Source organism: Mercenaria mercenaria, chromosome 4 (assembly GCF_021730395.1).
Source record: "Mercenaria mercenaria strain notata chromosome 4, MADL_Memer_1, whole genome shotgun sequence".
Classification (NCBI taxonomy): domain Eukaryota; kingdom Metazoa; phylum Mollusca; class Bivalvia; order Venerida; family Veneridae; genus Mercenaria; species Mercenaria mercenaria.
This window is the reverse complement of record NC_069364.1, coordinates 45,899,948-45,925,518: the sequence shown is the minus strand read 5'-3', so window position 1 is coordinate 45,925,518 and position 25,571 is coordinate 45,899,948. Positions and strand designations below refer to the sequence as shown.

The 25,571-nt window shown below is 35.1% G+C and overlaps 1 protein-coding gene across 5 annotated transcripts in view; it reads right to left on the bottom strand.

Moving 5' to 3' along the window:
- LOC128556341 (probable methyltransferase-like protein 24) overlaps positions 1–24,491 on the bottom strand; it is a 49,105-nt gene extending 24,614 nt beyond the window's left edge. For 3 of the 5 annotated variants that reach the window (XM_053541071.1, XM_053541072.1, XM_053541073.1), the window contains exons 1-3: positions 24,365–24,488; positions 3,889–4,019; positions 560–688 (exon numbers count right to left, since the gene is read on the bottom strand). In XM_053541071.1, coding sequence (XP_053397046.1) covers positions 560–688; positions 3,889–4,019; positions 24,365–24,388 — 284 coding nt within the window. In that variant the 5' untranslated portion in view covers positions 24,389–24,488. Of the gene's footprint in view, positions 1–559; positions 689–3,888; positions 4,020–14,302; positions 14,677–24,364 lie in introns of those variants that run through there. The other 2 variants (XM_053541074.1, XM_053541075.1) reach the window with 2 other exon arrangements.
- Positions 24,492–25,571: the final 1,080 nt, after the last annotated feature.

Here is a 25,571-nt window from a genome sequence, read left to right as displayed (position 1 = left end):
AGCGGACTCAATTAATGTGCAAACAGTCAATTTGGCATTGACATTTACCCCAAAAATCGATAGCGGCAAAGCTGCGCTCACGGACAATGGGAACATTCAGTGTACGGATTGTTAATACGATAATGAGCGGACACGGCTTTTGTACTAACAGTTACCTTGACATTTGACATTCTAACTTCATAGATATTATGCGTCATTTAATAATCATGATCATAGAGCTGACGAAGTGTGAAAATCATACGTTAAGGCGTTCTCATAATAATGAACCGAAACTTTTCTTGTACATGTATTATCAACCATTGTGATATTTGCTCATTGTCAAAACGGGTCGTCAACTGCCTATGAGAGACGTGCAATATCTTATTAATCTTGCGAATCACAGGGAAACTGTTCAAATTATTAAGCGGAAACACAATTTTTAACAGGCAAATTTTATTGAAATTGCTAAGAGAAGGACAACTTGCGGCATTGTATAATACGTCCCTACGATCAAACAAAAACGTGTTTGTCATGATATTAAACTAGTGTGTTAAATGATTTTTAAATACATTTTCCTTACCCAAAAGAATAAACTATACACGGATCACTTGGCTTGAATCGGTCATCTGCACAAATGTTTTTCCCGGACCCACCCCGCAGGCCTTGTCTTGATACATTACAACAGTGGAACTGGTAACTATTGACATATCTGTGGAAAAATATATTCGTTGAAACAAACATTTATTGTGAGCTGTCTTTGGCACATGGAGTAAGTGATGTATTAATTAAATATTTTATTACAAATCTAGCAACGTTTTAACAAAGACATGAACATAAAAATCAATAAATGCTTTACCTGCATACCTGTACGTATTAAATCAGTGTATGTTTCTTAAAGAATATTTTTCTTGAAAAGGAATGTTCCAAGAACGCAGTTCCATCACACCGCAGTGCACCTATATATATGTCTTTGATAAGTGTATGCAAAAAAAAATAAATTTTGGACAACTTTTATCGCATAGACAATAACCAAATAACTCACATTGCAAAAAAATACAGTGGACACGTCTGTTACAAGGTTCCGGGAGTTTAAAACTGTTAATTATGCACAAACCTTCACACTTTTTCCTTTTAAAGACCGAATGTTACATGAAAACGTACTGACAGGTGTTATCCAAAAATTCCACCTGTTTAATGAGACAACCAGGGTGCTTACTGTTTTCGATCAAACCCGATTACTCATTTTTCTTCAAACATTGACAGGTTATTAAACACTTATTTTGACAAAAGAGTGACAGTATTTATTGACCTCATATAAAATTTTAACACCGTAAGCTTGTTCAAATGACATACATCAGTAATAACATAATAAAAAGGTACAAGGAATTTTATTGTTCGATTGGCTTGCATATTCTAAATAAATATTCATGTAGAATATTTTTCTTAAATTTTAAACCAAAATATTATAAATCTGTTTTGAGAATTGGGTTTGGTAAGGAAACCGCAGATTATGAACATGTTAGACGTGCAAGCAGGACTCTGGTCAGAATACATATCTTCTTTGAATCTAGGGTAGAATTATTTATCTACTTAAACATTGGAATCAAATCTTTCTTATTTGACCCCTTGACGTTCTAATCTTACAGTAAACAATGAGTTACAAGTACAAAAATAAAACAAAGTGAAGCATAATGGGAAATGTACATGTACAGTTTAAAAAGTTCATTCAGAAGGTAGAGCACAGTACTTAGCATCGAGAGGTCAGGACCTGACGCCACGGGCAAGGTGTGTGTTAAATTATGATATGTTAGCTATTAAATCATTAATGATTCTTTTAATATGATATAGTTCGTATTTAACTTTATACCTGCCACATTTAATTAGTTTTGATATCCAAATGGTTTACTACGAACCCCATATCTCAGTACTGATTTATCGACTTGAAATTTTACTTGCATTATCTTATTAACAACGATTGTTTTACAAACAAACATTTATGAAGATATAACTATATATTAAGTAATGTTCGCGCTGTACAAATCGGAGGTGTACTGTTTTACTGTCTGAAAACCCTGGATTAACTCATAATCTGCTAAACTTTTATATAAATTATATATGGAAAAGTGTGTGAAAATCAGCTGCTGAAGATTGTAACTTTACTTTTTACACTTTCTAATAAATATGAAATAATTCCTAAAAAACTTCGAGATAAAACGAAGATCTGAGAGAGCGATGGCTGACCGCTCTGCAGCTATAGATTTATTATATTTAAGTACCGATTGACAGCGAACGTGGTGGGCATAAATCTAACAACATAATAGCAAATTGAAAACCTAAAAGTGTTATGGCTAAGGCGTGCAATGGTACGCAGATAACTGAACTGGAACCTGTGATCCTAGATGACCACACAGAGGTTAAAGTCCGAGTTGATACGACATCGGTTCATGAACAATATTACTCGACTGACATAGTAAACAATGGTTTGTGTGCCCATGAAAATGCTCTCCATACTTATCCAGCCCTGACAGAATACAATAGGCTCTTTGCTGAATTCCGTAAGCTTCATACAGAACTTTTTGTTACCAGACCCTTACATGATTATTCCTCATGCCAGACAAATTTGAATCACACTAGACCACTGCTCTTTATAACGTTGTGCGAAAGGGATGATTTTCCTTTCGCTCAGTAAACAGAATTTAAACGCCATATGTTCACACGCAGAGACTAACCAGTTGCTGTGAAACTGGCCTACGACAATCAAACATTGCTGGTAGTAATTTAAGGCTATCAGTATTCTATCATGAAAGACATGTTGAACACTTCTCAAAGTCGGTCTGCTCACAGGACATCGATTCTCAGCAACTGCTTAGTTCTCTTCTGAGAAGCCGTACACAGGAAGCACTGGACACGTCTGTCATTGCAGTCAGGCTATTGCGGCACCTTAGAATGCAGTCCCCAAAAAGGGTAAAAAATCCAACAGGGAATGCCACGTTCCAAAAATGCAGCCTCCAAAATATCCTCACGCACATGCAAACGCACGCACACGTAGACACACACACACACACACACACACACACACACACACACACACACACACACACACATGCCTTTGACACAGTGATTTCAGAGCTACAAATATCTGTAATTTGGTTGCGAATTTCGCTGTGTTTAACAACTGAGTATTGCACGGGCGTTACAGCTGTAGTAGTATGCATGCGTGTTTCATTTGTAGTCGGTGTGTGTTCCATTGGTCACGTGACACTGTAATGACTTTCAGGCGAATTGTTAAGTTATATTCCTTATTATTTGGACCAAGACATATTTTTACATTTGACAATTAATTGCAAGGCATATTTATGTGCAAACGATAGAGATATATACGTAACACACTGAAATGTGAAATTAATAGACAAGGCAGACAAAACAAATTCATTACGGTAAACAGATAGACACAGCCTTGAAAAACAAGTAACTCACTTTCAAAATCATACAAAACCACATCGGCGACAATTGACGCACAATTGATTGCATGAAGACTTTACTCCTAACTAAACTGAATTTATTTTTCACTCAAACATTATGAGAAATTTAGAGAATATGAGCCGTTTAGCTTCTAATTATTGAGTTATTTTATGGAAGAGGCACACTTTAAGTATAGAACTATTTTTTATATTGATGAAAAGTATTAGCCCTATCAGCTGTTTTGACTATATCAATTGTAAGTGTAGTTGATCTATTTCGCCAATTTGTTAAAAATGTAAATCATATTGATAACATTTTGCTCTTGTAAAATGCCTTTTGCCTACTTTGTAATTTCTAATTGTACTTGCTATAAGCATTGTATAATGTTCTATGCAATAAATTGTATGGTTGTTTGTGTCGTAAATTTAGTGTTTTCTAAATACTCACTTGTCAAATATATGATAGAGTGTATCGTTGTCCATACTGTCTATGATATAATCAGAAGGTAACAGATATAGCCTATTTCTGTCAATCACTTGTTCACATAATCGTTCTTCTTGTGTCTGTTTTCTCTTGGTCTGCAAAGGTAATGATATTGAAAATTTGGCTCGGTCTTTACATTATGATGATAACGAATTTATATCTAATAATGGTTTTGCGCTTTTAAAAATTACATAAATGATATTGGTTTGTGTGCTTTTATTATTCTCAAGGTTATAGGGTTGCTTGGTCGTTCCCAATAGATAATATCTATTTCACAAAATACAATTGTGTTTCTTATTCACATCATATAAAATATCAATAGTCACTAGATAGTATGTTATTTCTGCGGCTATAATGCCTTTCACGCTAGAAAACATCGTAATATAGCTTATTCATCCAAGCGATAAACATTCTGCATAAATCTTCGACTAAAACTGCATAAATGCAGATTACTAGACTTATTTACATCTCCAGAGTTGAACACAAACGTACACTGTCAAACTACATTATATTACATTATGATACCAGTTGAACCATTAATTTTGTTTTTTCTAATTATTGAAAAGCATAGGATCAAATTTCTATTGTTATCGTATTTGTATCCCTAGTTTTGATGATTACTTCAAAAACAACAAATGCTTTGTATCTATAATTTTTTTTGGAAATAAAACAAATGAACTCGTATACATAGTTTGAAATACATATATCAGGTAAAACTGTGTTGATATGCATTAATTTACATCTGCTCTAGTAAAAGACATACACCTGTATGAAACTAGATCAGCCTGCTAACTTATGACTAAATTGGCTTTACCATATGCTTATGTGTACCTTAGGATTTACACCTACTATTAAATTATTTATGATATACAAAATAAAAATTCAAACACTTTAAGTATCCATTTAATAGAGTAATTTTGTTAAATAAATGTGAAATAACTAACATATAATATTTTAATAATAATAACAACAACTTTGTTTAGAGAACGTGACAAATTAAGAGGATAAGAGAAAAACAGCACAAGTGATACCGCTAAAACACTAAACAAAACTCAATTTGAACAGATTGCAATTTTTTTTACCAGAACTATATATATCAATAAAATTTATTTTTCATACATATTCGCTCATCCATAAATATGAGAAAATTCTAAAGCTAACATTTGTCACAAGAAATGCATGATAACTGATGATTTGAAAAATATCATCAGAATAATACTTACTGCAATAGTCCATGGTCGACATAATATATACATTATAATATAACATCTTTATTTCGTCGGCCAAAAAGTACGAAATTCTTTTTGAAAGTGCAATTTTTAAGTTAAGTTTATTCACAACATTGTAAACTTGTGTATGCCACGTTAATTTTTTTTCTATATAGATTCCAAAAATATTTTGACTTGTTACATTTTAGATTATCGGTGATAAACACTTCAAGATGTCTTGCTTGTTTCATTTTACAAATTGTACTTAGAAGCTCACATTTAGACATTTAGTTTTTCCCGGATTCAATGACATATTACTTATTTTGCACCATGTGCTAATGAGGCTAAGATTATTTTGAAGCTCTTCTGCTATAACTGAAATATCAGTGTCAGATTTATACACAGTACAATCGTCAGCCTACATGTCAATATTAATTATGTTTGAAATAAGCGTGATATCATTATATAGAATAAATAGTAAAATTCCTAAATCGTGCCTTGTGGAACTCGTCTGACTTTACAAGCAGTATTTTTAGAATAAAATTTCTTATTTTAACTAGTATCTTTGATAAATATGATTCAAATAATTGCAGTGAGTTGTAAAGTGATAAAGCTTTTGTTTATGTAGTAATATTTCATGGCCGACAAGACCGAATGCTTTTTGAAGATCAACAAATACTTACCCCTACATATTTACCACTGTCAACATCTTTCAACTATGTGTCAAGTAAATGTATAAAAGCAGTATGGCATGAACGAGTAGGACGAAAACCTGACTGATTCTTGTGTAAAATATTTTTCTTTTTGAAATATAATTGCAACTGTGAAGTTGAGTTGTATGCCGTTCAAATATCGTAGATATGGTAGGTATAATTGAGATATGTCTATTATTACCTAGATTCTGCTTATTCATTGAAAAACAATGGAATAACGTGAACATCTTTTAGCGTATCGGGACAAAAACCACTTTGTATGTTTTTATTTATTATAGATGTCATATCTTGAGTTGTGAAATCTCTGCAGTCAGGTAGACTCTAGGGGTTGTATTGTAACGGTCGCTTACGCAATGCCATGCTCTTTGATTTGTTACGCTTTAACCATCGTAAGATGGGGGCTTATCCGAGAAACGGACTTTAGCTCTTGCCAAAATGGCAATTTCTACGACAAAATGGCTTACATGTCATCATAAATGATGACATTTTTGAAGAGGGGGTGTGTGACGGTCGCTTTCGCATAGCCTATACGATTAAACTCAATCTCTGCCAACTACGGCAGGGAGTCGACTCGTTGGCTAATTGGTTAGAGCATTGGACTAGCAACCGAGCGACCGCCACAGGCAGTTGGGATTTCACGTCATAAAATGCTTTGCTCTTTATTTTCTGTTACGCCAATGTAAGTCGTAAGACATATTCTGTCTATCCCAGGACATTTTTAAGATCAAATTGAGAAACGATAGTTTTATTTTATTACTCAAAATAAAAACTAAACAATCGTTATTCAGTATACTCTTTTTATTTGAGTATAAAAACAAGTTCTCAATAGTATAAATAGTTGAAAATATTTATATGACATGAACCCTATCGTATTCAATAAAGTGTTGGTGGAGTTTTCTGGCCGCTCGTGACTAAACAGGTTTCGCCGTGTTAAGTCATTTAAAAGGACAAAATCCGGTCGACCGAAAGGAGAACGAACCCCGCCATCAATCATTCCAATCTAACAACGCAAAAGTCATAAGTCCGATCCCCACGGGTCACTCCGTTAAGGGGTCGAACCCACAACCCACGTCGATTAAAAGGCTAGGCAATGCAAGGCAAGGCAAGGTAGTACCATACAGCTAACAGCAAGGCAAGCCACGTATAAATCGATTTGCAAAGTGACCACTGTTTGCTAAGAGGTGAAATACATATGTAACTGCGAAATATCGGTCAATATTCCAGCATCAAATCGCCGACCCATCTACTCTGGTTGACTCCAAGCAGTAGGTGGTATCGGCAACCCGATCCAGAATGTAAGGAACGCTATGGCTATGCAACGCAGATCAACACCTTTCTAAGCAAGGAAGCAAAGCTAAGTAGGTATTGCCAAGTACTAGGGCATGTGATCTGAATCTATCCCTGACTGCTAGGTGGTTTAGGTACCAATGTATACACAGGCTATTGATTCAGCGTATATGTATTCATCTTTGGTGCTGTTGTGTATACGGTTCAATGATATTTGTTGCCTCCATGACTTCTTCAAGTAGACTTTTGGTTGAGGTAAATAATCTTTGATATCTTCCATCCTTCCAAAACGAGCTGGACGTAGGATGCTCTCCCTTTATGTAGCCTGCATAGAACCATGATGCAGATGAATCACATGTTTTCATTGGTTGATCAACAATGAGTGGAAGGGTTCGTTGTGACAGGAGCTTTAGTCCAGGAATGTGAGCTTGACTACATCAATATTATGTTACCTGTGATGGAAACGATATCAGTCTTTATGATAATTATAGTTTAACAGGATTGTTTTACAGTTTTGGTACACAACATTATTGCATTTTCTCATACAGTGTGTTTCATTATCAATATTTTCCTCATTACATATTAGCATTGTATAGCCTAGGTCTAGACCTTTGTTACAAGGGTCTATTAATCCTTCTCAGTAGCACACTTGGTAACATTTTACTAACCCCGGGTTTAAAATTCATAAAACAAACTACGTCGCAGACTCTATCTATTGTTCAGCAGCGATTAATTCGTTTTACATGATGGTGTTAAGTGACAGTTCTATGGGTATGCTTTCTGAAATTATCAAGAGTGAATTCAGGACAAAAACTATCGAAACCCATTCATGCCAATAAATATGACTGGGAAATGGTTTTTGTTGAACTCATCATTCCTGCTCAGATTGGCAATGTGAAAAAGGAGGAATCTCACTTTCAAATTGTTACAACCCATCCAAAACTCGACAAGGATTTTAGTAAACCTACTTCCAACAAGTGTAAGAGAATCAATGTTCGGTACACGTTTAGTTGATGCATTAAATCCAGGATGTGTTCTTCCCTAGAACATCTCATTACTGAAATTGACTTGGAGACACTTTCCATAAGAATTCCATGGTGTTTCATGTAGGTTTATCCGAACCAAGTATAGGAAGAATATTCTTTTCCTTACGATATTGAACTGAATGTAGGAACCAATCATTTCTTCATTTATTCTGATCTGGCAGATTTTACTTTTCTGGGAGATACTGAGGTACCGATCCATTCGGGGCGATTCCATTTGAACCAAGCAAGAAAGATCCAAATCATTCTCATGAAAATTTTTCAATTTACATTACGTCTCAATCTAAAAAATCAGCTTTGATGAAATATGTATAACTATAAGGGACACTGGACAAACAGTTCAATTTTTTAGTGGCAAGTCTATGGTGAAGTTGCATTTTTGGAAGAAACCACGACATAATCAAAATGTATCATGTGTATCGTGGTCTTCTTCACCAATATGTAGGATAATACACGAGGTGCAGGTAATGAAGGATGGAAACGCCGAAGAGCTCATATTGTCGGAAACAAATCCTGTGAACTCATTGGAAGATTACATCTGGATTTATTCCTACAAGAGAAATACCTCCCCAATGGAATTGAAATACACCTCAAGTTAAACAGGGCCGCCAACAACTCCTGTCTCATGGGCACCGCCGAAGGAAATGTTGGTATTCAACGTGAGAACAGTGAAAACATTTTCGATGCCCGATGGGCAGAGATCTTAAATTGATGATCACCTGTTTCTTTGACAACTTCCAAAACGAATCCTCATTGGTACGGTGAGAGGAATGCATATATGAATGGAGACCAAGGCACTTATCCATTTGATCTCAGACATTTTAATTTGTTCCAAACTAGATGTCAGTTTCGACGGTAAAACCATTCACAACGAACCCTTCCAGTCGGAGAATGTATGCAATCCTACATGTTACTGTATCAGACAACAGGAGCTCTTGGACTAAATCGGTCTTATAGATTGACCTTGACAAAATATAAAAGTTACACTCTCTGGGGATTCGATCTAACTGCAGATCAAGGTTGCAAAGAAGGTCAACTTCAACCGATAAACACGGGGAACCTGAGGATAGATCTTTAGCTTGCACAAGCACTTCCTACCGTTGTCAACGTGATAGTGTACACAGAATTTGAAAATCAACAGGCTAATACAAGTCATCAAAAGTTATTAAACATGGATGGTCATGCCTTTACCAATAGGTCAATAAAGTATCACGAACCGATATTTAAAAGAAAATTTCAGAATATGCGAGAAACCTTGTACAGTCATCTACAATGAAGTACATAAGAACTGTTTTGGATCTAAAGTAGATCATCCCAGTCAGTTACAGCATCATCTGTGTTTGTTCACATCTACGGACGAATAGATGGAGTTGTACAATGAAAAAGCTCTTAGTTAACTGAATCTCTACAATGTCATTGAAAAGTGGTATCCAGAACTAGAGCTCATGGAACTCCGTGACAGTGAGAAAGTACAAAAAAAATCTGAAAAGTAGATCCCTCGGAAGCACCGAGAACAAGGCAAACAGTGAAAATTGCAGACTCGGTTTGATTCGCCCCCTAGCACCGGCTTATTCAAATCTAAACGAGTTGAAATCAATGATCCCGAAGGACCAGAAAATATAACAACACTGAGATGAAGTCGGGGCGCCTTTTTACGGCCGCCACACAGCACTTACATATGTGGTTAGATATAAGGGGGAAATTAGAACGTCATCAATCAGACCCAGGGGAAGCTGGATGAGTATATGAGCAGAACGAGTGAAAGACGCTTGGAATCCTGAATATCCATGAACTTTAATATATCTTTGATAAATCGTTTATATTGAGAAGGAGAAGTGTGCCCCAGAGCAGAAACCCTGTCATATAAAATAGAGAAAAGTAGAAACTTCACAGGTCGCTCAACACGACAAAACAAAAATGTTGCAGGCTCGGTTTGATTGAGCCTGTTCATGGACGGTAGTGGAAATGCATGCTACCGTCCACGCCCTCTAGCCCCGGGTTGAGCAGAACTCAACATTTACACATGCTAAAAGTACAAAAAGCAACTTAGAGACATAAAAGCTTACATGGTGAACACACACGACTCAGAAAAAAAAATCAGAGAATATAGGTTGGCTATTTACTTTAGAGAACATACATCTTTGACTCTTATGGATTACCACCCTTAGAAGAAGCTGTTCGACCTTTCTTAGACAACAGTACTCAAAACTGGACTAGGTACAACATACGACTTCACGATTAGCAAAGTTTTGCAACAACTAAGTTTATCATCGACTTAAGCGGACATCATAAAATTTGTCTTTGCTGTTCGTCGATGTCAGGCTTAAGTTGAAGGCATGCTTAAACTACTTTCAGAAGGGCTGGTGCATCTTTCGAGACAAAGGAAGAGTACACGGTACTGCCGAGAGTGTATGCCGGAATGTATTTTTTTTTCTCGTGGCATATACACAGTGGTAAACCAACATGTAAAGGTAACCTACACATGCTACAAATTGGTCGAAAATTTAATTATTATCCATAATGTGAACTCGATCTTGGTATATTTACATTGAATATTACTTTGCATAGTATACTTTCTTGATTTCTAAGATAAATATGTGTCTACTTGTATAATAAATAACCGCTGGTTTCTTTTTGCCGGTATTTGGCAAATTCAGTCTATATTTATACGCTCTTCACAGAAATGAAAACTTCTTTAAATTGTTGTATTTACTTACTTGCTTCAAAGGTAGTATGAATTAATTTCACATCAGTACCAGTTTTTTTGTAAATCTGTATAGAAAGAGTGCATTCACTATGGCACAAACGATTTTTCACGGCGAAACGCACTGCAATGGCACGGCAAGAATGTTTATTTTTCTTAAAATTTTCTAAAATTATGTTTTCTTTTCTGGACATCTGCACAGGTAGAATTACTTTTTATAACCTTATCTCAATTTTGTTAATGTTGCCATGGCAAAAATCTGCCATGGAAAGTCCATGGTAACGTATTATTGCCATGGCAAATATTCTTACAAATGATGACAAATTGCATCTTTGCAAATACAAAAACGGTCGTTCTGTCATAGCATGGGAGGGTTGTGGGTACGCTTAATAATACAACTTCGCTAAACGATTTAATCGACGTTAAATGATATAAAACTGAGCTAAATGATACAACCAATGCTAAATGATACAAAATCGAGGCTCTCCAAAAGTTAGAAAACTAACGGTAAATGATACAATATTTTCAGGCCCGCTAAAAGTTACAAAACTTGACGCTAAATATACAAATTTTCTAGGAGTATATAGGTAATTTCTACATTTGTAGACTATTTTGCGAAATCATTATCTCATTTAATGCACGACTTATGCCATGCCTTTTTGTTTCGATTACGTGTGTTAGAGATTCACCTGGCGGGGATTACTTGTATTTACACTGTCCCGTATCTTTGGAACATGGTGGGGGTAAGAGTGAGGTTGGGTGCGCACCATAAACCGGTTTAAGCTCCCCAGTGGTGTTTTTGCCACTGACCGTTCCAAGGCGGTGCCCCACTGTGTTCCATTGTTTGTTCATTTTGACCTGTGTGCGAGTATGTGTGTGTGTATGTTTATGAGTGATGTGCACGTCTACATGTTGTGGGTTTCGTTTGTGGAGGCTGCAGCTGCGTCTTTGGTACGTGGCATTCCCTGTTTGATACATGTCTTTGTTTTTTATCACACGAAAAGTTAAATATAGCTTTGCATGTTCTTTATTAACTAAACAAATTTATTTTCCTGGAGTGCTCGCCAGTTACAACTGTACACTCACAGTAGTCATAAAACAAGTTAAACAAACTTGTGAAAATTGATAGGAAGTTGATGACACAGGCATATGGCAATAAAAATCATATATATATATATCGTATTTCGCCTTTTACCTTTAAGTTGTTTGTCCTATGACAAGAGAGGCTAGCTAGGTTAAGAGACTCCCCATACATAACTATAGTGCACTATTTGGGTCGAAAGTTTACTTTGCGTGTGCGCACTTTTCAAAATGTACATGCACGTATAAAAATATACGTGCATGCGTAAATATGTAAATGCATGCTAATATGGATATGCGCGTGTGATTATACATGCACTTTTAATTGCGCGTGCACGTATAAATTTACGTGCGCACGTCCAAACATATGTGTATCGCGTATATATACGTACACCTATAATTACAAGCGCACGTTTAAATTTCCGCATGCACGCATATTTGTACATATATAAGCACCCGGAAATAAGCGTGCACGCGTAAAATTATAAGCGTACAATGGTAAATGTATACTGCACAAGTATCTATATGAACACCCAGAATTACGCATGCCTGTCTTAAATTACTGGTATACGTCTACGTGTATATTTACGTGTACACTTGTAAATATATAGGTACACGCGTATATTTAAGTGCAGCTAAAATGTGCGTGCACAGATTTATACTTCCACGTATTTTTATGCTAACTAATGAAATACTGTATTCTATCTGTTTAATATTTTTATATTTCATCACTCACACTCTGAAAATATGAAATCTATATTTCCACACTGTGAGAGATATAGCTTCGCCCCCTCATATATGGTGTATAAGTTTTAAACTATTTGCTTAAAACAGGATGAAAATTGTAGTCGCACTTTGTTCTATGTAGTATATTTGTCGATTCAAATTATTTGACTTAATGAGAATTTCATAACGCTTTGCAGCAAAATATAAAATAAAATGTAACTTTATGTTGTGTGCATCTTTCTAACGTCACAACACGTCTTACGTCATGTCTGTTTACGCGCGTCTGTGTCCCACGCTGAGATTACAAACTTGCAAAATGCACATCTGAACGAAAGTGAGCATAAAATAAAAAGAAAATTTGTTTGTTTTTCGTAAATACTGAATATATCTCACCTCGATTTATACGAATATGCATTATGACAAGTGCATGTATGTATACACGCGCAGGTCCATATAAGCATACATTTATATTTTACGATACATGTATAATATATACATGTTGACGTATATATTTACACGTGCACTTATATTTTTAAACATGCACTTATATTTTGACGTAATAATTCTGACGTACAAACTGTGTATATATAATACACAGTTTCAGTTTTCTTTGTTTGTTATGGAAATAATTCGGGTCGTGATAGAATGTGCTATAACGAATGTGAATACATTGGACAGCGCGTGCGTACCGAAAGTTCCTGCATGGAAATACCTTTATATAAATCAATGGTCCGATTTCAAACAACATCTGTCCGAGACCTACTAAATATACTCTTGATACAAGCACAGATATTTATGAAATAACATGGTAGAAATGAACAAACGTTAAATTTGACTAAAAGGTCATATAATGACCATATTTATATTTTTACAAGTATCAAAACATGTGTATTTACGTACATTTTGTAGGAAAGAAATGTGTATTCTCCACAATGCAGAATTAATTCAATAAAGTGAATAATATGTGAGTGGCATGAAAGCGGTCCCACATATGTATGCTTTGTCATGGAGGGACTGACGAATCCTGCATTGAATTTACGGCCTAAAAGATACGCTAACTTACGCGACACCGTAAAAAGTCGCACTACGGTTAAATATCGCAACTATCGTTAAATGTTATGCTATAACTTGTAAGCATATAAGCGTATCTAAAACAAATGATCAGAGGCTTTATATTGTAGTTATCTTACATGGTCTAGTCCTCATTTAATGTGTTCTACAATAAGGGATTAAAATGTGTGTTGTCAGAACACATATAGACTTTTAATTTCACGGAAGTAAATCACCCCTTCTCTTTAGGAATAGAAATATATATATATAAAAAAATTGTAGAATTGTCAATTTCGTTATTATCAAGTTTCAAATGATATATAATTCATTTTTCATCTGAAACTACGTGTGATGAACTTACTGAAGAATCAGTCAAAAAGCATATTATACAATTAACCGTTTCATTTCAGTAAATGTTTACAATAAAGAATAATAAATGATAAGAAATAAAAATCATGGCAAGTATTATTAATTAAATAAATTATACAATAATTAAAGCAATTAATCTTTAATTGTCAAATTTCATCAACTCAAAAACATTTTGTTTGCATATTGCCTAAAACTTACCAGAAGGCGATGCTATCCATTCAAAAAAAATATAATGAATATAACAAAGAACAAAACACATTCATTTCTGTAAACGCTGTAATACAGAGTTTTGAGCCGCATTATCAATTCAGTTTCTTATTCATAAAACTAGCTGTGGTGAGATGCATATTTTCAAGAAATGATCAATACGTAGTGCCTAAACAGTGTGTCTATGTAGCAATTTAAATTTTGTTCTTACATAACTCTAAGATAAATGTAAAGCTTAGCTAACACTATAAGTCACTCATATTTCTTAAAATGACATAACTAATAAATGCCTAATACAGTTTAGTTCCCAGTGCCAAAATTACAATCACATGTGCGCTGAAACAAATTCTTTGAAATGTGGCTTATACCATGATACGGTGAGCAGATCGGCACAATATTTAATGTCTATAATAGCCAAAATAAATTGTATTGTAGCTGCTGATGCCTAATCACATGTTTTAAGGTTCATAATGCAGTTTATATCTGTGCTTATTAACTTTGGATTTTGTCTAATTACCAATGTCATTAAGACCGTTTCAGAAATGGGGCTATAATTACAGGATGGAATTAATATATTTTAAAGAGGAACATTTAGTGTAAATTTAAACGGATAGCATGCATACAAAGTCAAGTCCACAGAAGATCGCACTTCGACCTTAGATTCTTAAAAGCCGAATTATAAATTATTATAGTTTCTCTGGTGGGTATCAGTTAAAATATTAATTCGTTACTGCTGATTTGTAGATAGGATAAAAGTCAATATAGACTGTTATGTATTGTAAATGATGAAGTAGCTCTAATGTAGAATACAGTTCAGACTTCGAATCACTTGCCTCTCACCGATTTGGGTTCGAGCCTTGCTCGAGACGTTGTATTCTTCATGTGAAAAAGCCATTCATATGGTTTACGGAAGATCGGTGAATGTAGCCCGTGTGTGATAAAATAATGCACGGAGGGGCATCTGGAGACTTCCTCCATTATCAAAGCTGGAAAGTCGCCATATGACCTATACTTCTGTCGGTCCGATAGGTGTTACATGCTTTCTTTAAATACATTAATCATTTTATATTTAGCTGGATTTTCAGCTTCTATTCTAACTGCAATTGTACAACTTCAAAGGGCCAGTTTTCAAGCAGTCACAAGCTTTCTTTTCCAACACTAACGGCAGAACATGGACAGATCTTTTGTTTTCCTAGTTTTGGCTAAAGTGTCAAATATACCAGAGCCTTCAAAATCTTGAACTGCTGTTAACGTTCAAGGATCAACACAAATACAGTCAGACAAAAAGGTATGCTCTTTTATCAAATCATCATCAACATTATTTTTGTTTATCCCTAAACACTTAAATTACCGACAGGTCTGTTAGGTCCGATAGGTGTTACATGCTTTCTTTAAATACATTAATAATTTTATCTTCAGCTGGATTTTCAGCTTCTATTCTAATATTCTAATTGCAATTGTACAACTTCAAAGGGCCAATTTTCAAGCAGTCTCAAGCTTTATTTTCCAACTCTAACGGCAGAACATGGACATATCTTTTGTTTGCCTAGTTTTGGCTAAAGTGTCAAATATACCAGAGCCTTCAAAATCTTGAACTGCTGTTAACGTCCAAGGATCGACACAAATACAGTCAAACCTGTCTACAAAGACCACCATTGGGAGAGCGAAAATGTGGTCTTTATTGGGAGGTGGTCTTTATTCACAGGTTAAAATACACTGTAAATGTTAAAATGGGAAACGAAACAGGCTTTCCAGAATAAAAAAGGAAATCCCATTTGTCCTTTTATGAGGGTGATATTGAAAAATAAATATACAGATATATAACACATACAGTAGAGCCATAGATAGGGGAACAACCCCCCACCACCACCACCACAACCACATCCCGTTAAAAGACTCCCTTATCAATTTTCTTTCAATGGGTGTGCATATTAAATTAACAAAATGAGAGTGTAATAAAACATTCAGTAGAGCCATAGATAGGGTAACATCCCCCCACGTTCCATTTGACAAAATCACTTTTCATTTTTCACATACAGTAGAGCCATAGATAGGGTAACATCACCCTACGTCCCATTTAACACAATCATTTTTCATTTTTCACATACAGTAGAGCCATAGATAGGGTAACATCACCCCACGTCCCATTTAACAAAATCACTTTTCATGTTTCACATACTGTAGAGCCATATACAGGGTAACATCACCCCAAGTCCCTTTTCACAAAATCACTTTTCATGTTTCTTTGGATATTAAACTACCTCGTGGTAGGCATAACAAACTAACAACACGGGTTTTAGATGTCACATGCATTTTATCTGTAGATAGGGGAACATTCCCCCACATCCTTTTCACAAAAATCACTTTTCATTTTTCTTTGAATAGTATACAATGTCAGGGTGTGCATATAAAATTTAAAAAAAAAACGAGTTTCAAATAACACAGACAGTACAGTCATAGATAGGGTAACATCTCCCCTCGTCCCATGTAACAAAATGACTTTTCATTTTTCACATTCAGTAGAGCCATAGATAGGGTAACATCACCCCACATCCCTTTTAACAAAATCACTTTTCATTTTTCTTTAGATAATAAACTTCGTCGTGGTAGGCATAACAAACTAACAACTCAGGTTTAAAATGATACATACGCTATAGCCATGGTTTATTGTCTTTTTATCATATGGCAAACAGAAAAGGATTGAGAGTGCATATCCGCCCCGCCCCCGTACAGGCCTCTCCACAGAAAGAAATGGATATCTTAATTTCAGATTGTTTCCAATTCTGTGCATAGAAAGATCTAAGGATATCCAAAACTTAGATGTCAAATTATGTATAGGAAAACAAAATTTTATCCAAAAGAAGTTATGACACTGGCCATAGCTTACGCAGAAGCGGTGGTTCCAACGCCGCGATGGTGGAGGATTAGTTGCAGAAGCTGTGGAGAAATATGGCCGGCTGACAACATTTACGCTGTCACCGGTAAGTTTTCCAATGAGTTTTTCACGTTTGACTGAAAACCGGCGGTTAGACAGGAGCCCAATCATGTATTCTTCCAGCCACAAACACTTGCTCAGTGCAATTCTTTGTCATTAATGTAAACACTTCTGTACAGTGTGACGAGGGATTGCCGTTTATGTAGAATTCCCATCAAAAATGGTAAAATCTTTTACAAAGCTACCCTTGAGCACGTTTGCACCGAATCGTAAGTATGGCACTGTCAAGCAACAACTATTTCTCTGTAACTGGTGAATTTTCATTGCAGGCATATGAAATGATTGACCAAAAATGATTCCAACGCAGTGTGCGGTGGGTACAGTTGCAACGCATTACGGTGATTCTTGTTTCTTTAATGTTCATTATGGACTTTTAATTTAAGAAACAGCATTTTTCTAAGATTTTGACTGGGGCAGGTCCATGAAATCACTTTGACATTAGATTTGCACTTCCGTTCTGTTGAATACATACACGTAAAGTTAGTTTAATTTTAAACCATAGTTGTGTTACTAAATCTATTGCTAAATAATAACGACATGTTCTTTCGTACCAAATACACCCCAGTTATGATTATTCATATGAACGCAAGAGAAGGTTTTCTTCATCTTCCTCTTCCCTTATTGTATACAAAATATCAACTGACAATACCGATTGTTTGATAAAATGCTGACCCATGCGAGTTTTACATCATATAACAGACCTTTTTATCAAAAAATGAAGAAATTGATAGGGTTACCGTTGTTTCTAATTTGTTTTGGCAACATAATATAGAAGTTGGTGACGCATTGGGGTGGGGGCGGGGGAGTATTCTCCAACACACTGCTCATGCTGCAAGCATTTGTCATTTTATTAGCATTATTCATCATTTTATTTTACATATTTATGGATGTTACCAGCTGTAATTTCTATTCAGTTGTTATAATAAGAATAACTGAAATTAGTTGTTTCTTTGCCGTCCTCTTGGCACTAGAACAAGGAGTTAAAGGTCTCTTATGTTTGATTGGCATTGTGACAGTTTTCAGAGGAGAATGAAGTTTTTGTCTTTGATGTGTTGTATCATTGCTTTCTGTTTGTCTGTTGTTAGTTGTTTGTACTCTATTTCTCTGTTTATTTTTCAATGATAAACCTAGCCTTGGAATCATCAAGATAAACATTACTGAAGATAAGGCCATGAATGTGGCCTCTACGGTGTTAACAAGCTTTTCCTTTGATTTGACCTGGTGACCTAGTTTTTGACCCCACATGACCCAGTTTCGAACCTGACCTAGAGATTATGAAGATACACATTCCATGCAAGTTTGTATCAAATCAAAACATAAATGAAACCTCTTATGGCTGAAAGGGCCAGAATAGAAAATTTGCCCCTTTCAGGGGTAGTATCTCTAGAACTTATGGTGGAATCTAGCTGGTTTTCAAATAGAACTGAGATCTTATTGTGACTTAATTTGTGTGTACGTGTGGTTAAAGTCGAAAGTAAAGTGTCACTTCTATCGTGTTTATAAGGTAAACATTAACACATTTTGGCTCTGTCAGGGATTAAAAACTTTTGCAAAATGTGGTCTCTATCGTGTTCACAATAAATAGTGGAGGGACGACGGACGAACAAAGGGCGATCACATAATCTCATCTTGTCACTACGTAAAAAATCTAAACTTTTTCCTTGACACTTTGAGATCCTGTGGTAAACGTCTGAAAATAAAAGCATGTTGTAGAAGAAGAGGTAAATCAGCCTCCCTGTAAAAAGTCTACTCCTGTAACGCAGCTGCTCAATGGCATTTTGTAATGGTATGCTACGCATTAGTCATTGTATTGTACTTTAGTCAAGGTGGTATATCATACGATGCAGAAGTCGCGTGTGGTCAGCATTTAATCAAACAATCAATATTGTCACTTGATATTTTGTATTTACGGATGTGCACTTCACTATTATATTTATTCTAAACTTTCAGTTTATGTTGTTGTCTAATGTCAAAGTGATTTCATGGCCCATACCCAATCAAAGTCCCGGGAAAAGCGCTGTATAGTTAAGTTAAAAGTCCTTAATTAACATTAAAGAAACAAGATACACCGTAATGCGTTGCAATTGTACCTACCGCACAACTGCGTTGGAATCATTTATGGTCGATTATTTTGTATGCCTGCAATAAAAATTCACCGATTACGGAGAAATAGTTTTTACTTGACAGTGCCATACTTACATTTGATGCAAACATGCTCAGGGGTCGCTTTGTACATGATTTTACCATTTTTGATGGAAATTCTACAAAAATGGCAGTCCCTTGTCACACTGTACAGACGTGTTTACATTAATGACAAAGAATAGCACTGAACAAGTGTTTGTGGCTGGAAGAGTACACATGTGGGCTCCTGTCTCACTGGTTGTTTTCAGTCAAACGTGAAAAACTCATTTTTAAAAGTACCGATGACAGCGTAAATTTTGTCAGCCGGCCATATATCTCCACAGCTTCTGCGACGAATCCTCTACCGCCGCGGCGTTGAAACCACCGCTTCTGCAAAGCTATGGCCAGTGTGTATCCAGCTTCCGGTTATAAAATCCGAAATAATATCGTGTGGCTCTGTTTGCCGTTTATGAAACACAGTGATTGATCGCTCTGAATTTTTCTACTTTTTTGACACGCCTCATTTTGATGATAGAATACTGAAACTAAACACTGATTTTGAAGGGTTCCAAATTAAAAGATCTACATTACAATGTGTCAAGGGACATCTTAATATTATAACATATAGATATATTCCAGTTACATGTAGTTTCTGGTGTTTTTTATCATTAAATGAAGCATATCTTTTACGATACATGAGATTATACTACAGGTTGTTCGTTTTAGATATTATTTTCCTACGATAGAGTTACTAGAACTCACAGTTGAATAAATATGCTTACAAGTAAATGATAGTTTAAAGCGGTATGACCCGTAAGTATATATCGGCAGTATTGCTATTTGTGCCGCCGGAATCTTGACATGATAGAATAGATCCGAATCTGCTTTGCGACTTGAAATGTATAGTTCAACCGCGTGTTTTGAGCCGTGATGGAATGATACACTTTTTTAATTGGGTTATATCGGTATTCGGTCCATACGTGGCTGAAAAATCTCTATAGAGCACATGTAAGTTGATATGTATGTTTTGCTTGCCATGCATGTGATTATATCGCTGGTGCAATTGGTAGAGCGTTAGAACTCTCAAAACCCCGAGGTGCTAGTTCAAGCCCAGATGACGGCCATATTGTTTTCTCGTATACATTTTTTTTATTTTAATAAAGAATCTTTAAAGACTCTTTAAATAAACATTTTATATATTTTAATGATAGTGTTTTGACTTACCTTTTTTTCATTCTTTCTATATTTCTAATATATTTTGCTAATTTTATTTCAATGTAATTCGTGTCACATAATTTCAACTTCACTTGCTGTGTCTGTTTGCGACCCTTCAGCTGTGTCAGTCTCCGAGTCACATGATGTATTGGAATCCGAGTTAAGCTCGATGATCACAGGTGCTGGACGATCGTCTATATATAGCAATGTCTTACTCCCAGTATTTCTGCTTGGTCAATACACCTAGACCAAGATGAAACTGTTTACAGACCCTCCATGATAAGGTCTTTCACATGCGCAATCTTAAACGTCAAGTATTTTGACTAGCTATAACATCATTGACAAATTGAATCAATTCTGTCAAATTGTACATGTACTTACTATTTCATATCTCCTCTATTAAATCATGCCATTTATTGCAGGTCTTTCACTCAGAAATTCACCAATATTCACCATCAAACAGAGGAACTATTTTCCGCGTGACCACTTCCGTATTGCGGTCAACCAAGGGCAAATAACTGTGGTCTTGTGCCTATATAGGGACATAGATATTACTTCTTAAGTAAACACATTTAGACTGGAGAAAAATCTGATTTGGTGTCGTCTCGGGTTCAAAGCGAATATTAATTATTTCATGTAAAGTTTTGGAAAATGCTCTGGCGGTATTGGCGTCCTGAAAACTGGTATGTAAAAACTTGAAAACTGCGGATTTGAATAAGAGACATACATTTATTATGTAATCGTAACACCTTTAATTGAACATTATACTTGGACGGGCCTCTTTTTTTATTTAACTTCTGGCGTAAGTTATAGCAAGTGACGTGACATAATTCTTTGAAAAAATCAGTTGTTGCAGCACCTTTTAAACATCGTAGGCTAATATTAATTCGATTGCATTAATTGTTAATACACTCCACGCGCAAAACTAATGTTTCTAAACAATAATGATCTAGCATGTAACTGATAACAGGGCAGAGGCAATAAACTTACCATTAATACTCGGCAGGAATGTTCATAAAAAGTACTTAAATCTTATTCCTCTATCAGTTGTTTATCAGGCAAGTTTCAGATCATTATTTGATTTATTGTCATTTTTAAGGACAAAATGCAGAATGGCTGACCGCTCAGCTATTTATCATGTAATTTGACCTAATGATAAGACTGAATAGTGACCATTCAGCTTTATAAATATCATATTGTCAACTCCAGGGCAGAATGACACACGAGACGAATGCCGAGTGGTGGCATTCTGTTTTGAGGGTTGACAATATCAGTGTCACACACGCTTCCATGTGATATTTATTTTATTATACCGAATAAAATTTAATTTATAAAAATAACTTCATATAAAGTTATTTATTTTGTTGGGTTTAACGTCGCACTGGCACAATCTTAGGTCAATTTTCCAGCAGCTTTGATGGTGGAGGAAGACCCCATGTGCCCCTCCGTGCAGTATTTCATAACAGGGGGTGGGGACACCTGGGTAGAACCATCGACCTTTCGTAAGCCAGAATTTTGCTTTCAATTCTATACCAAATCGGTTTGATATTCCAGTTCATAAAAGTATTGCCACTAAGATTTCTTTCAATGCATTTATATTGGCGTTTCAAACATTTCATATATGAAGAAAAAAAAAAGAAAGTAGATAAAAGAAAGGCAACTTTCTATATAATTTGATGTGTTTTGTTATTTTCGAGATCTTTAGAATGCTGAAAACAAATTGTATTTTAGAAATAACAACACACTCGGGTAATTCAACGAAAAATCAGACTGGGAACTTGTTATTTCGATTCAAACACGACATACTAGTGTCAACAGTGTTAGAAAATGGTTACTACTTTTTACCACATGAACTACACTTCGTGCTACGCACCTGGATCATTCTATACATTCACTACTTAGTAAAATAACCACTGATTGATTTGCTGGTCGTATTGATATGGTAATTAGTCTTAAAGGGCATGTTGAATAAAACTTGGACATTTTGGGACTGCAACACTTTCTTAACGAATATGGCCTGGAATAATGTAAAGTTACATGACCAACGCTATCCAAAGTAAGTGTATCCGAGCGAAAAGAAGTCCCTCATTTCATGATTGATTTGATTGAAAATAATATATTATGTGCTTCTAAAATGAACAAAATTTTATAGAGCGAATGTAATTGAAGAGAAAGGGGTAAAACATTGTTGGAAAATTACGATGCCATTTGCAAATGACTGCATGTGGATTTTTACAAAACATTGTCTCGACTTTTCACTCTGGTTAACGATAGATATATATGGTTAAATAGAAACACAGTCACAAATGGAAACGATTATGAAAATCTACCATATCTATAAAAATTCACTGAATATTGACTCGATTAAAAAATAGATGTGAGTCATTTCCTTTGATGTTTCAGTGCATTGTTTCAAATGCAGATGTCAAATTAAGGGGTAAAATGTTGAGAAAATGTTTAACTAAAATGTAACAAGTGACAACATACACTTTATATATGCTTACACTGCTATAGTACTAAACCAACGCAAATCTGTTGCTGGTGATAATCGCTTTCTAAGATGTTATATAACCCCAGAATGTCATTTCATAAGTCACATAGTCCCAGTCCCTCATCCCCCACCTTAACTACCACCACCTTCCAACCATCTCTTAAAATACAATTCGGCCCCGAAAACAAGTAGTTTCACATATATCCGCTTGCCATACACATCTGATTTTCGGGATGACTTATTTGATAATCTGATGTTTTATAGTTGTCCTATTGTTTTGGACTACGCACCTGCATGCGTATGTGCAAAGCATAATTTTTATACCCATCACGTTAATAATGACTTGGTACGAGACATTAAAGCTTAGTTGTTAATTTGAATAGTAGTAAAATTGTAATACGTACCTTGTCCGGATCTAAACTAACATAAACCTCCATGATAAAAATATCCCTCAACATTAAAATTTGTTTTTAAAGTCAGTTCATCTAACTCTAATACACATTTGCTTGCTGGCACTTTTGCATCACGAAGTGTAATGTTCCGCTACAGTTATAGGACAAGGGTAGAGTGGGAATTTCTCCTAGATTGCTAAGATGATGCATGTAATTTTCAGTAGCCCTCAGGTCAATAAAATGGACATTAACACTCAACAGTGGGGCTATAGATTAAGACAGTGGTCAAATCTGGACAATGTGTGAAATGATAAGAAGGAATGTGTAAAACAAAAACATTGTGATACCATACAGTTTAAAATGTCATAGCTCATGAATTTGAATCAACTCTGTTCAAGCATCAGTGAAGTTATTTAAAAAAAATCAAAGTTATCATGATATGCATGATAAATTAAAATACATTTAAAGTGTAAACCATAAATTTGAAATACATATACAGAAAAGAACTTGAAGCATAAAACTTGTCATATAGATTCAAGTGTAACTCAGATACTAAATCAATTATTTTTGAGTTCTGAAATTACGATAAAAGGAAATATACATACTACTTTTTTATTACATAATTGTAATTTCTTAAACTGATGTAACATTAGAACACATAAACACAGGATTGTTTTAAACTTTAAAGGAACAGTACTGCATAATGTTTACAGTCAATCTTTTGAAATATAAAACATATTACTGTAATTATAAAGCTTACCCATAAATAGTCAAGTGTTTCTGGTAAAATGCTCATTATTTCTAAAGAATTTTAACATTATTTACAAAGTATAACTTACTGCATATGCATATGGCAACAGCATAGACTCTCACCCACCGGCTGTGCTTTCTATTTCTATTCTAGTCTCAATGTTGCATACTTTTATCAATGTTTAAATGCAGTGAAATGCATTTTTACTATCGAAAATGTGTGACGCATCTCAACTATGTTCACAATGTAAGTTTATACAGCCAAAACACTGATTTGTTTTTATGATTAATGAAAATCACACGGCTCTTTTTAAACAAGTTCAGTGTCTGATTTCCTGAATTATTCCTTTGAAATTACATGTTTGTGGAGGTAAATATCGTTTACAACACTTAGCTGAGAGTTATTCTTTGCACTGAAAGCAGTTTGCACTGTCTTCTCATCTTTAGACGGACAACTGCTACAAACCTTTTTATTGTATGGTCAAAACGATTTTATTTAGCAAACTTAACGTTAGAGTTATCTTTGCACTGAAATTTAGTCTCATTTTTATAAGTCATTCATTAAAGTCATTCTGAGACAAAGTATGTCTTTCTGCATTACTGTCATAGTCATTCTGGATTAATTCTGAATTAATGTCACTGTCATTGTAGTTACTTGATTCAAACTCATTCCGAACAAAGATTACAGTTATTCTGATTTGTGATCGCAGTCATTTTCACTTAAGGGCATAGGCATTCTGAGCTTGATTCAAACACATTCTGCATAAAGGTTACAGTCATTCTGACTTGTGATCACAGTCATTTTAACGTAAGAATGTAGGCATTCTGAAATTATTATTATTCTAAGTTATTCTGAATAAAGGTTAGTCAATCTGGCTGAAGGTCTCTCAGTCATTCTGACTTAAGATCGCCGCTTTCATTGTCTTAAGAGCATAGGCATTATGAATTAATGTTAGGTAGAGTCATAAACAAGAGCCGTCCATAAGACAGCGCGTGCGACTTTTCGCAGTGCTTGACCCTGAATTAGAGCTTTGCCAGTAAAACGTTTATCAAACTTTTAACTAAACGTTTCTAAGTTATTAAGGGGCACAACTCCATCAGACTTTGATAGTAAACAACTATCTTAAGTTTCAAGTCAATAGCTTTGATAGTACTTAGTAACAGAGATATTTGACTTTATCAAAAACTCTAACCAAACATTCTTAGTAAAAAAGGGGCATAACTCCATCAAAACTGTTTCTCCTGGTGTAGACTTTGATAGTAAACAACTATTTTAAGTTTCAAATCAATAGCTTT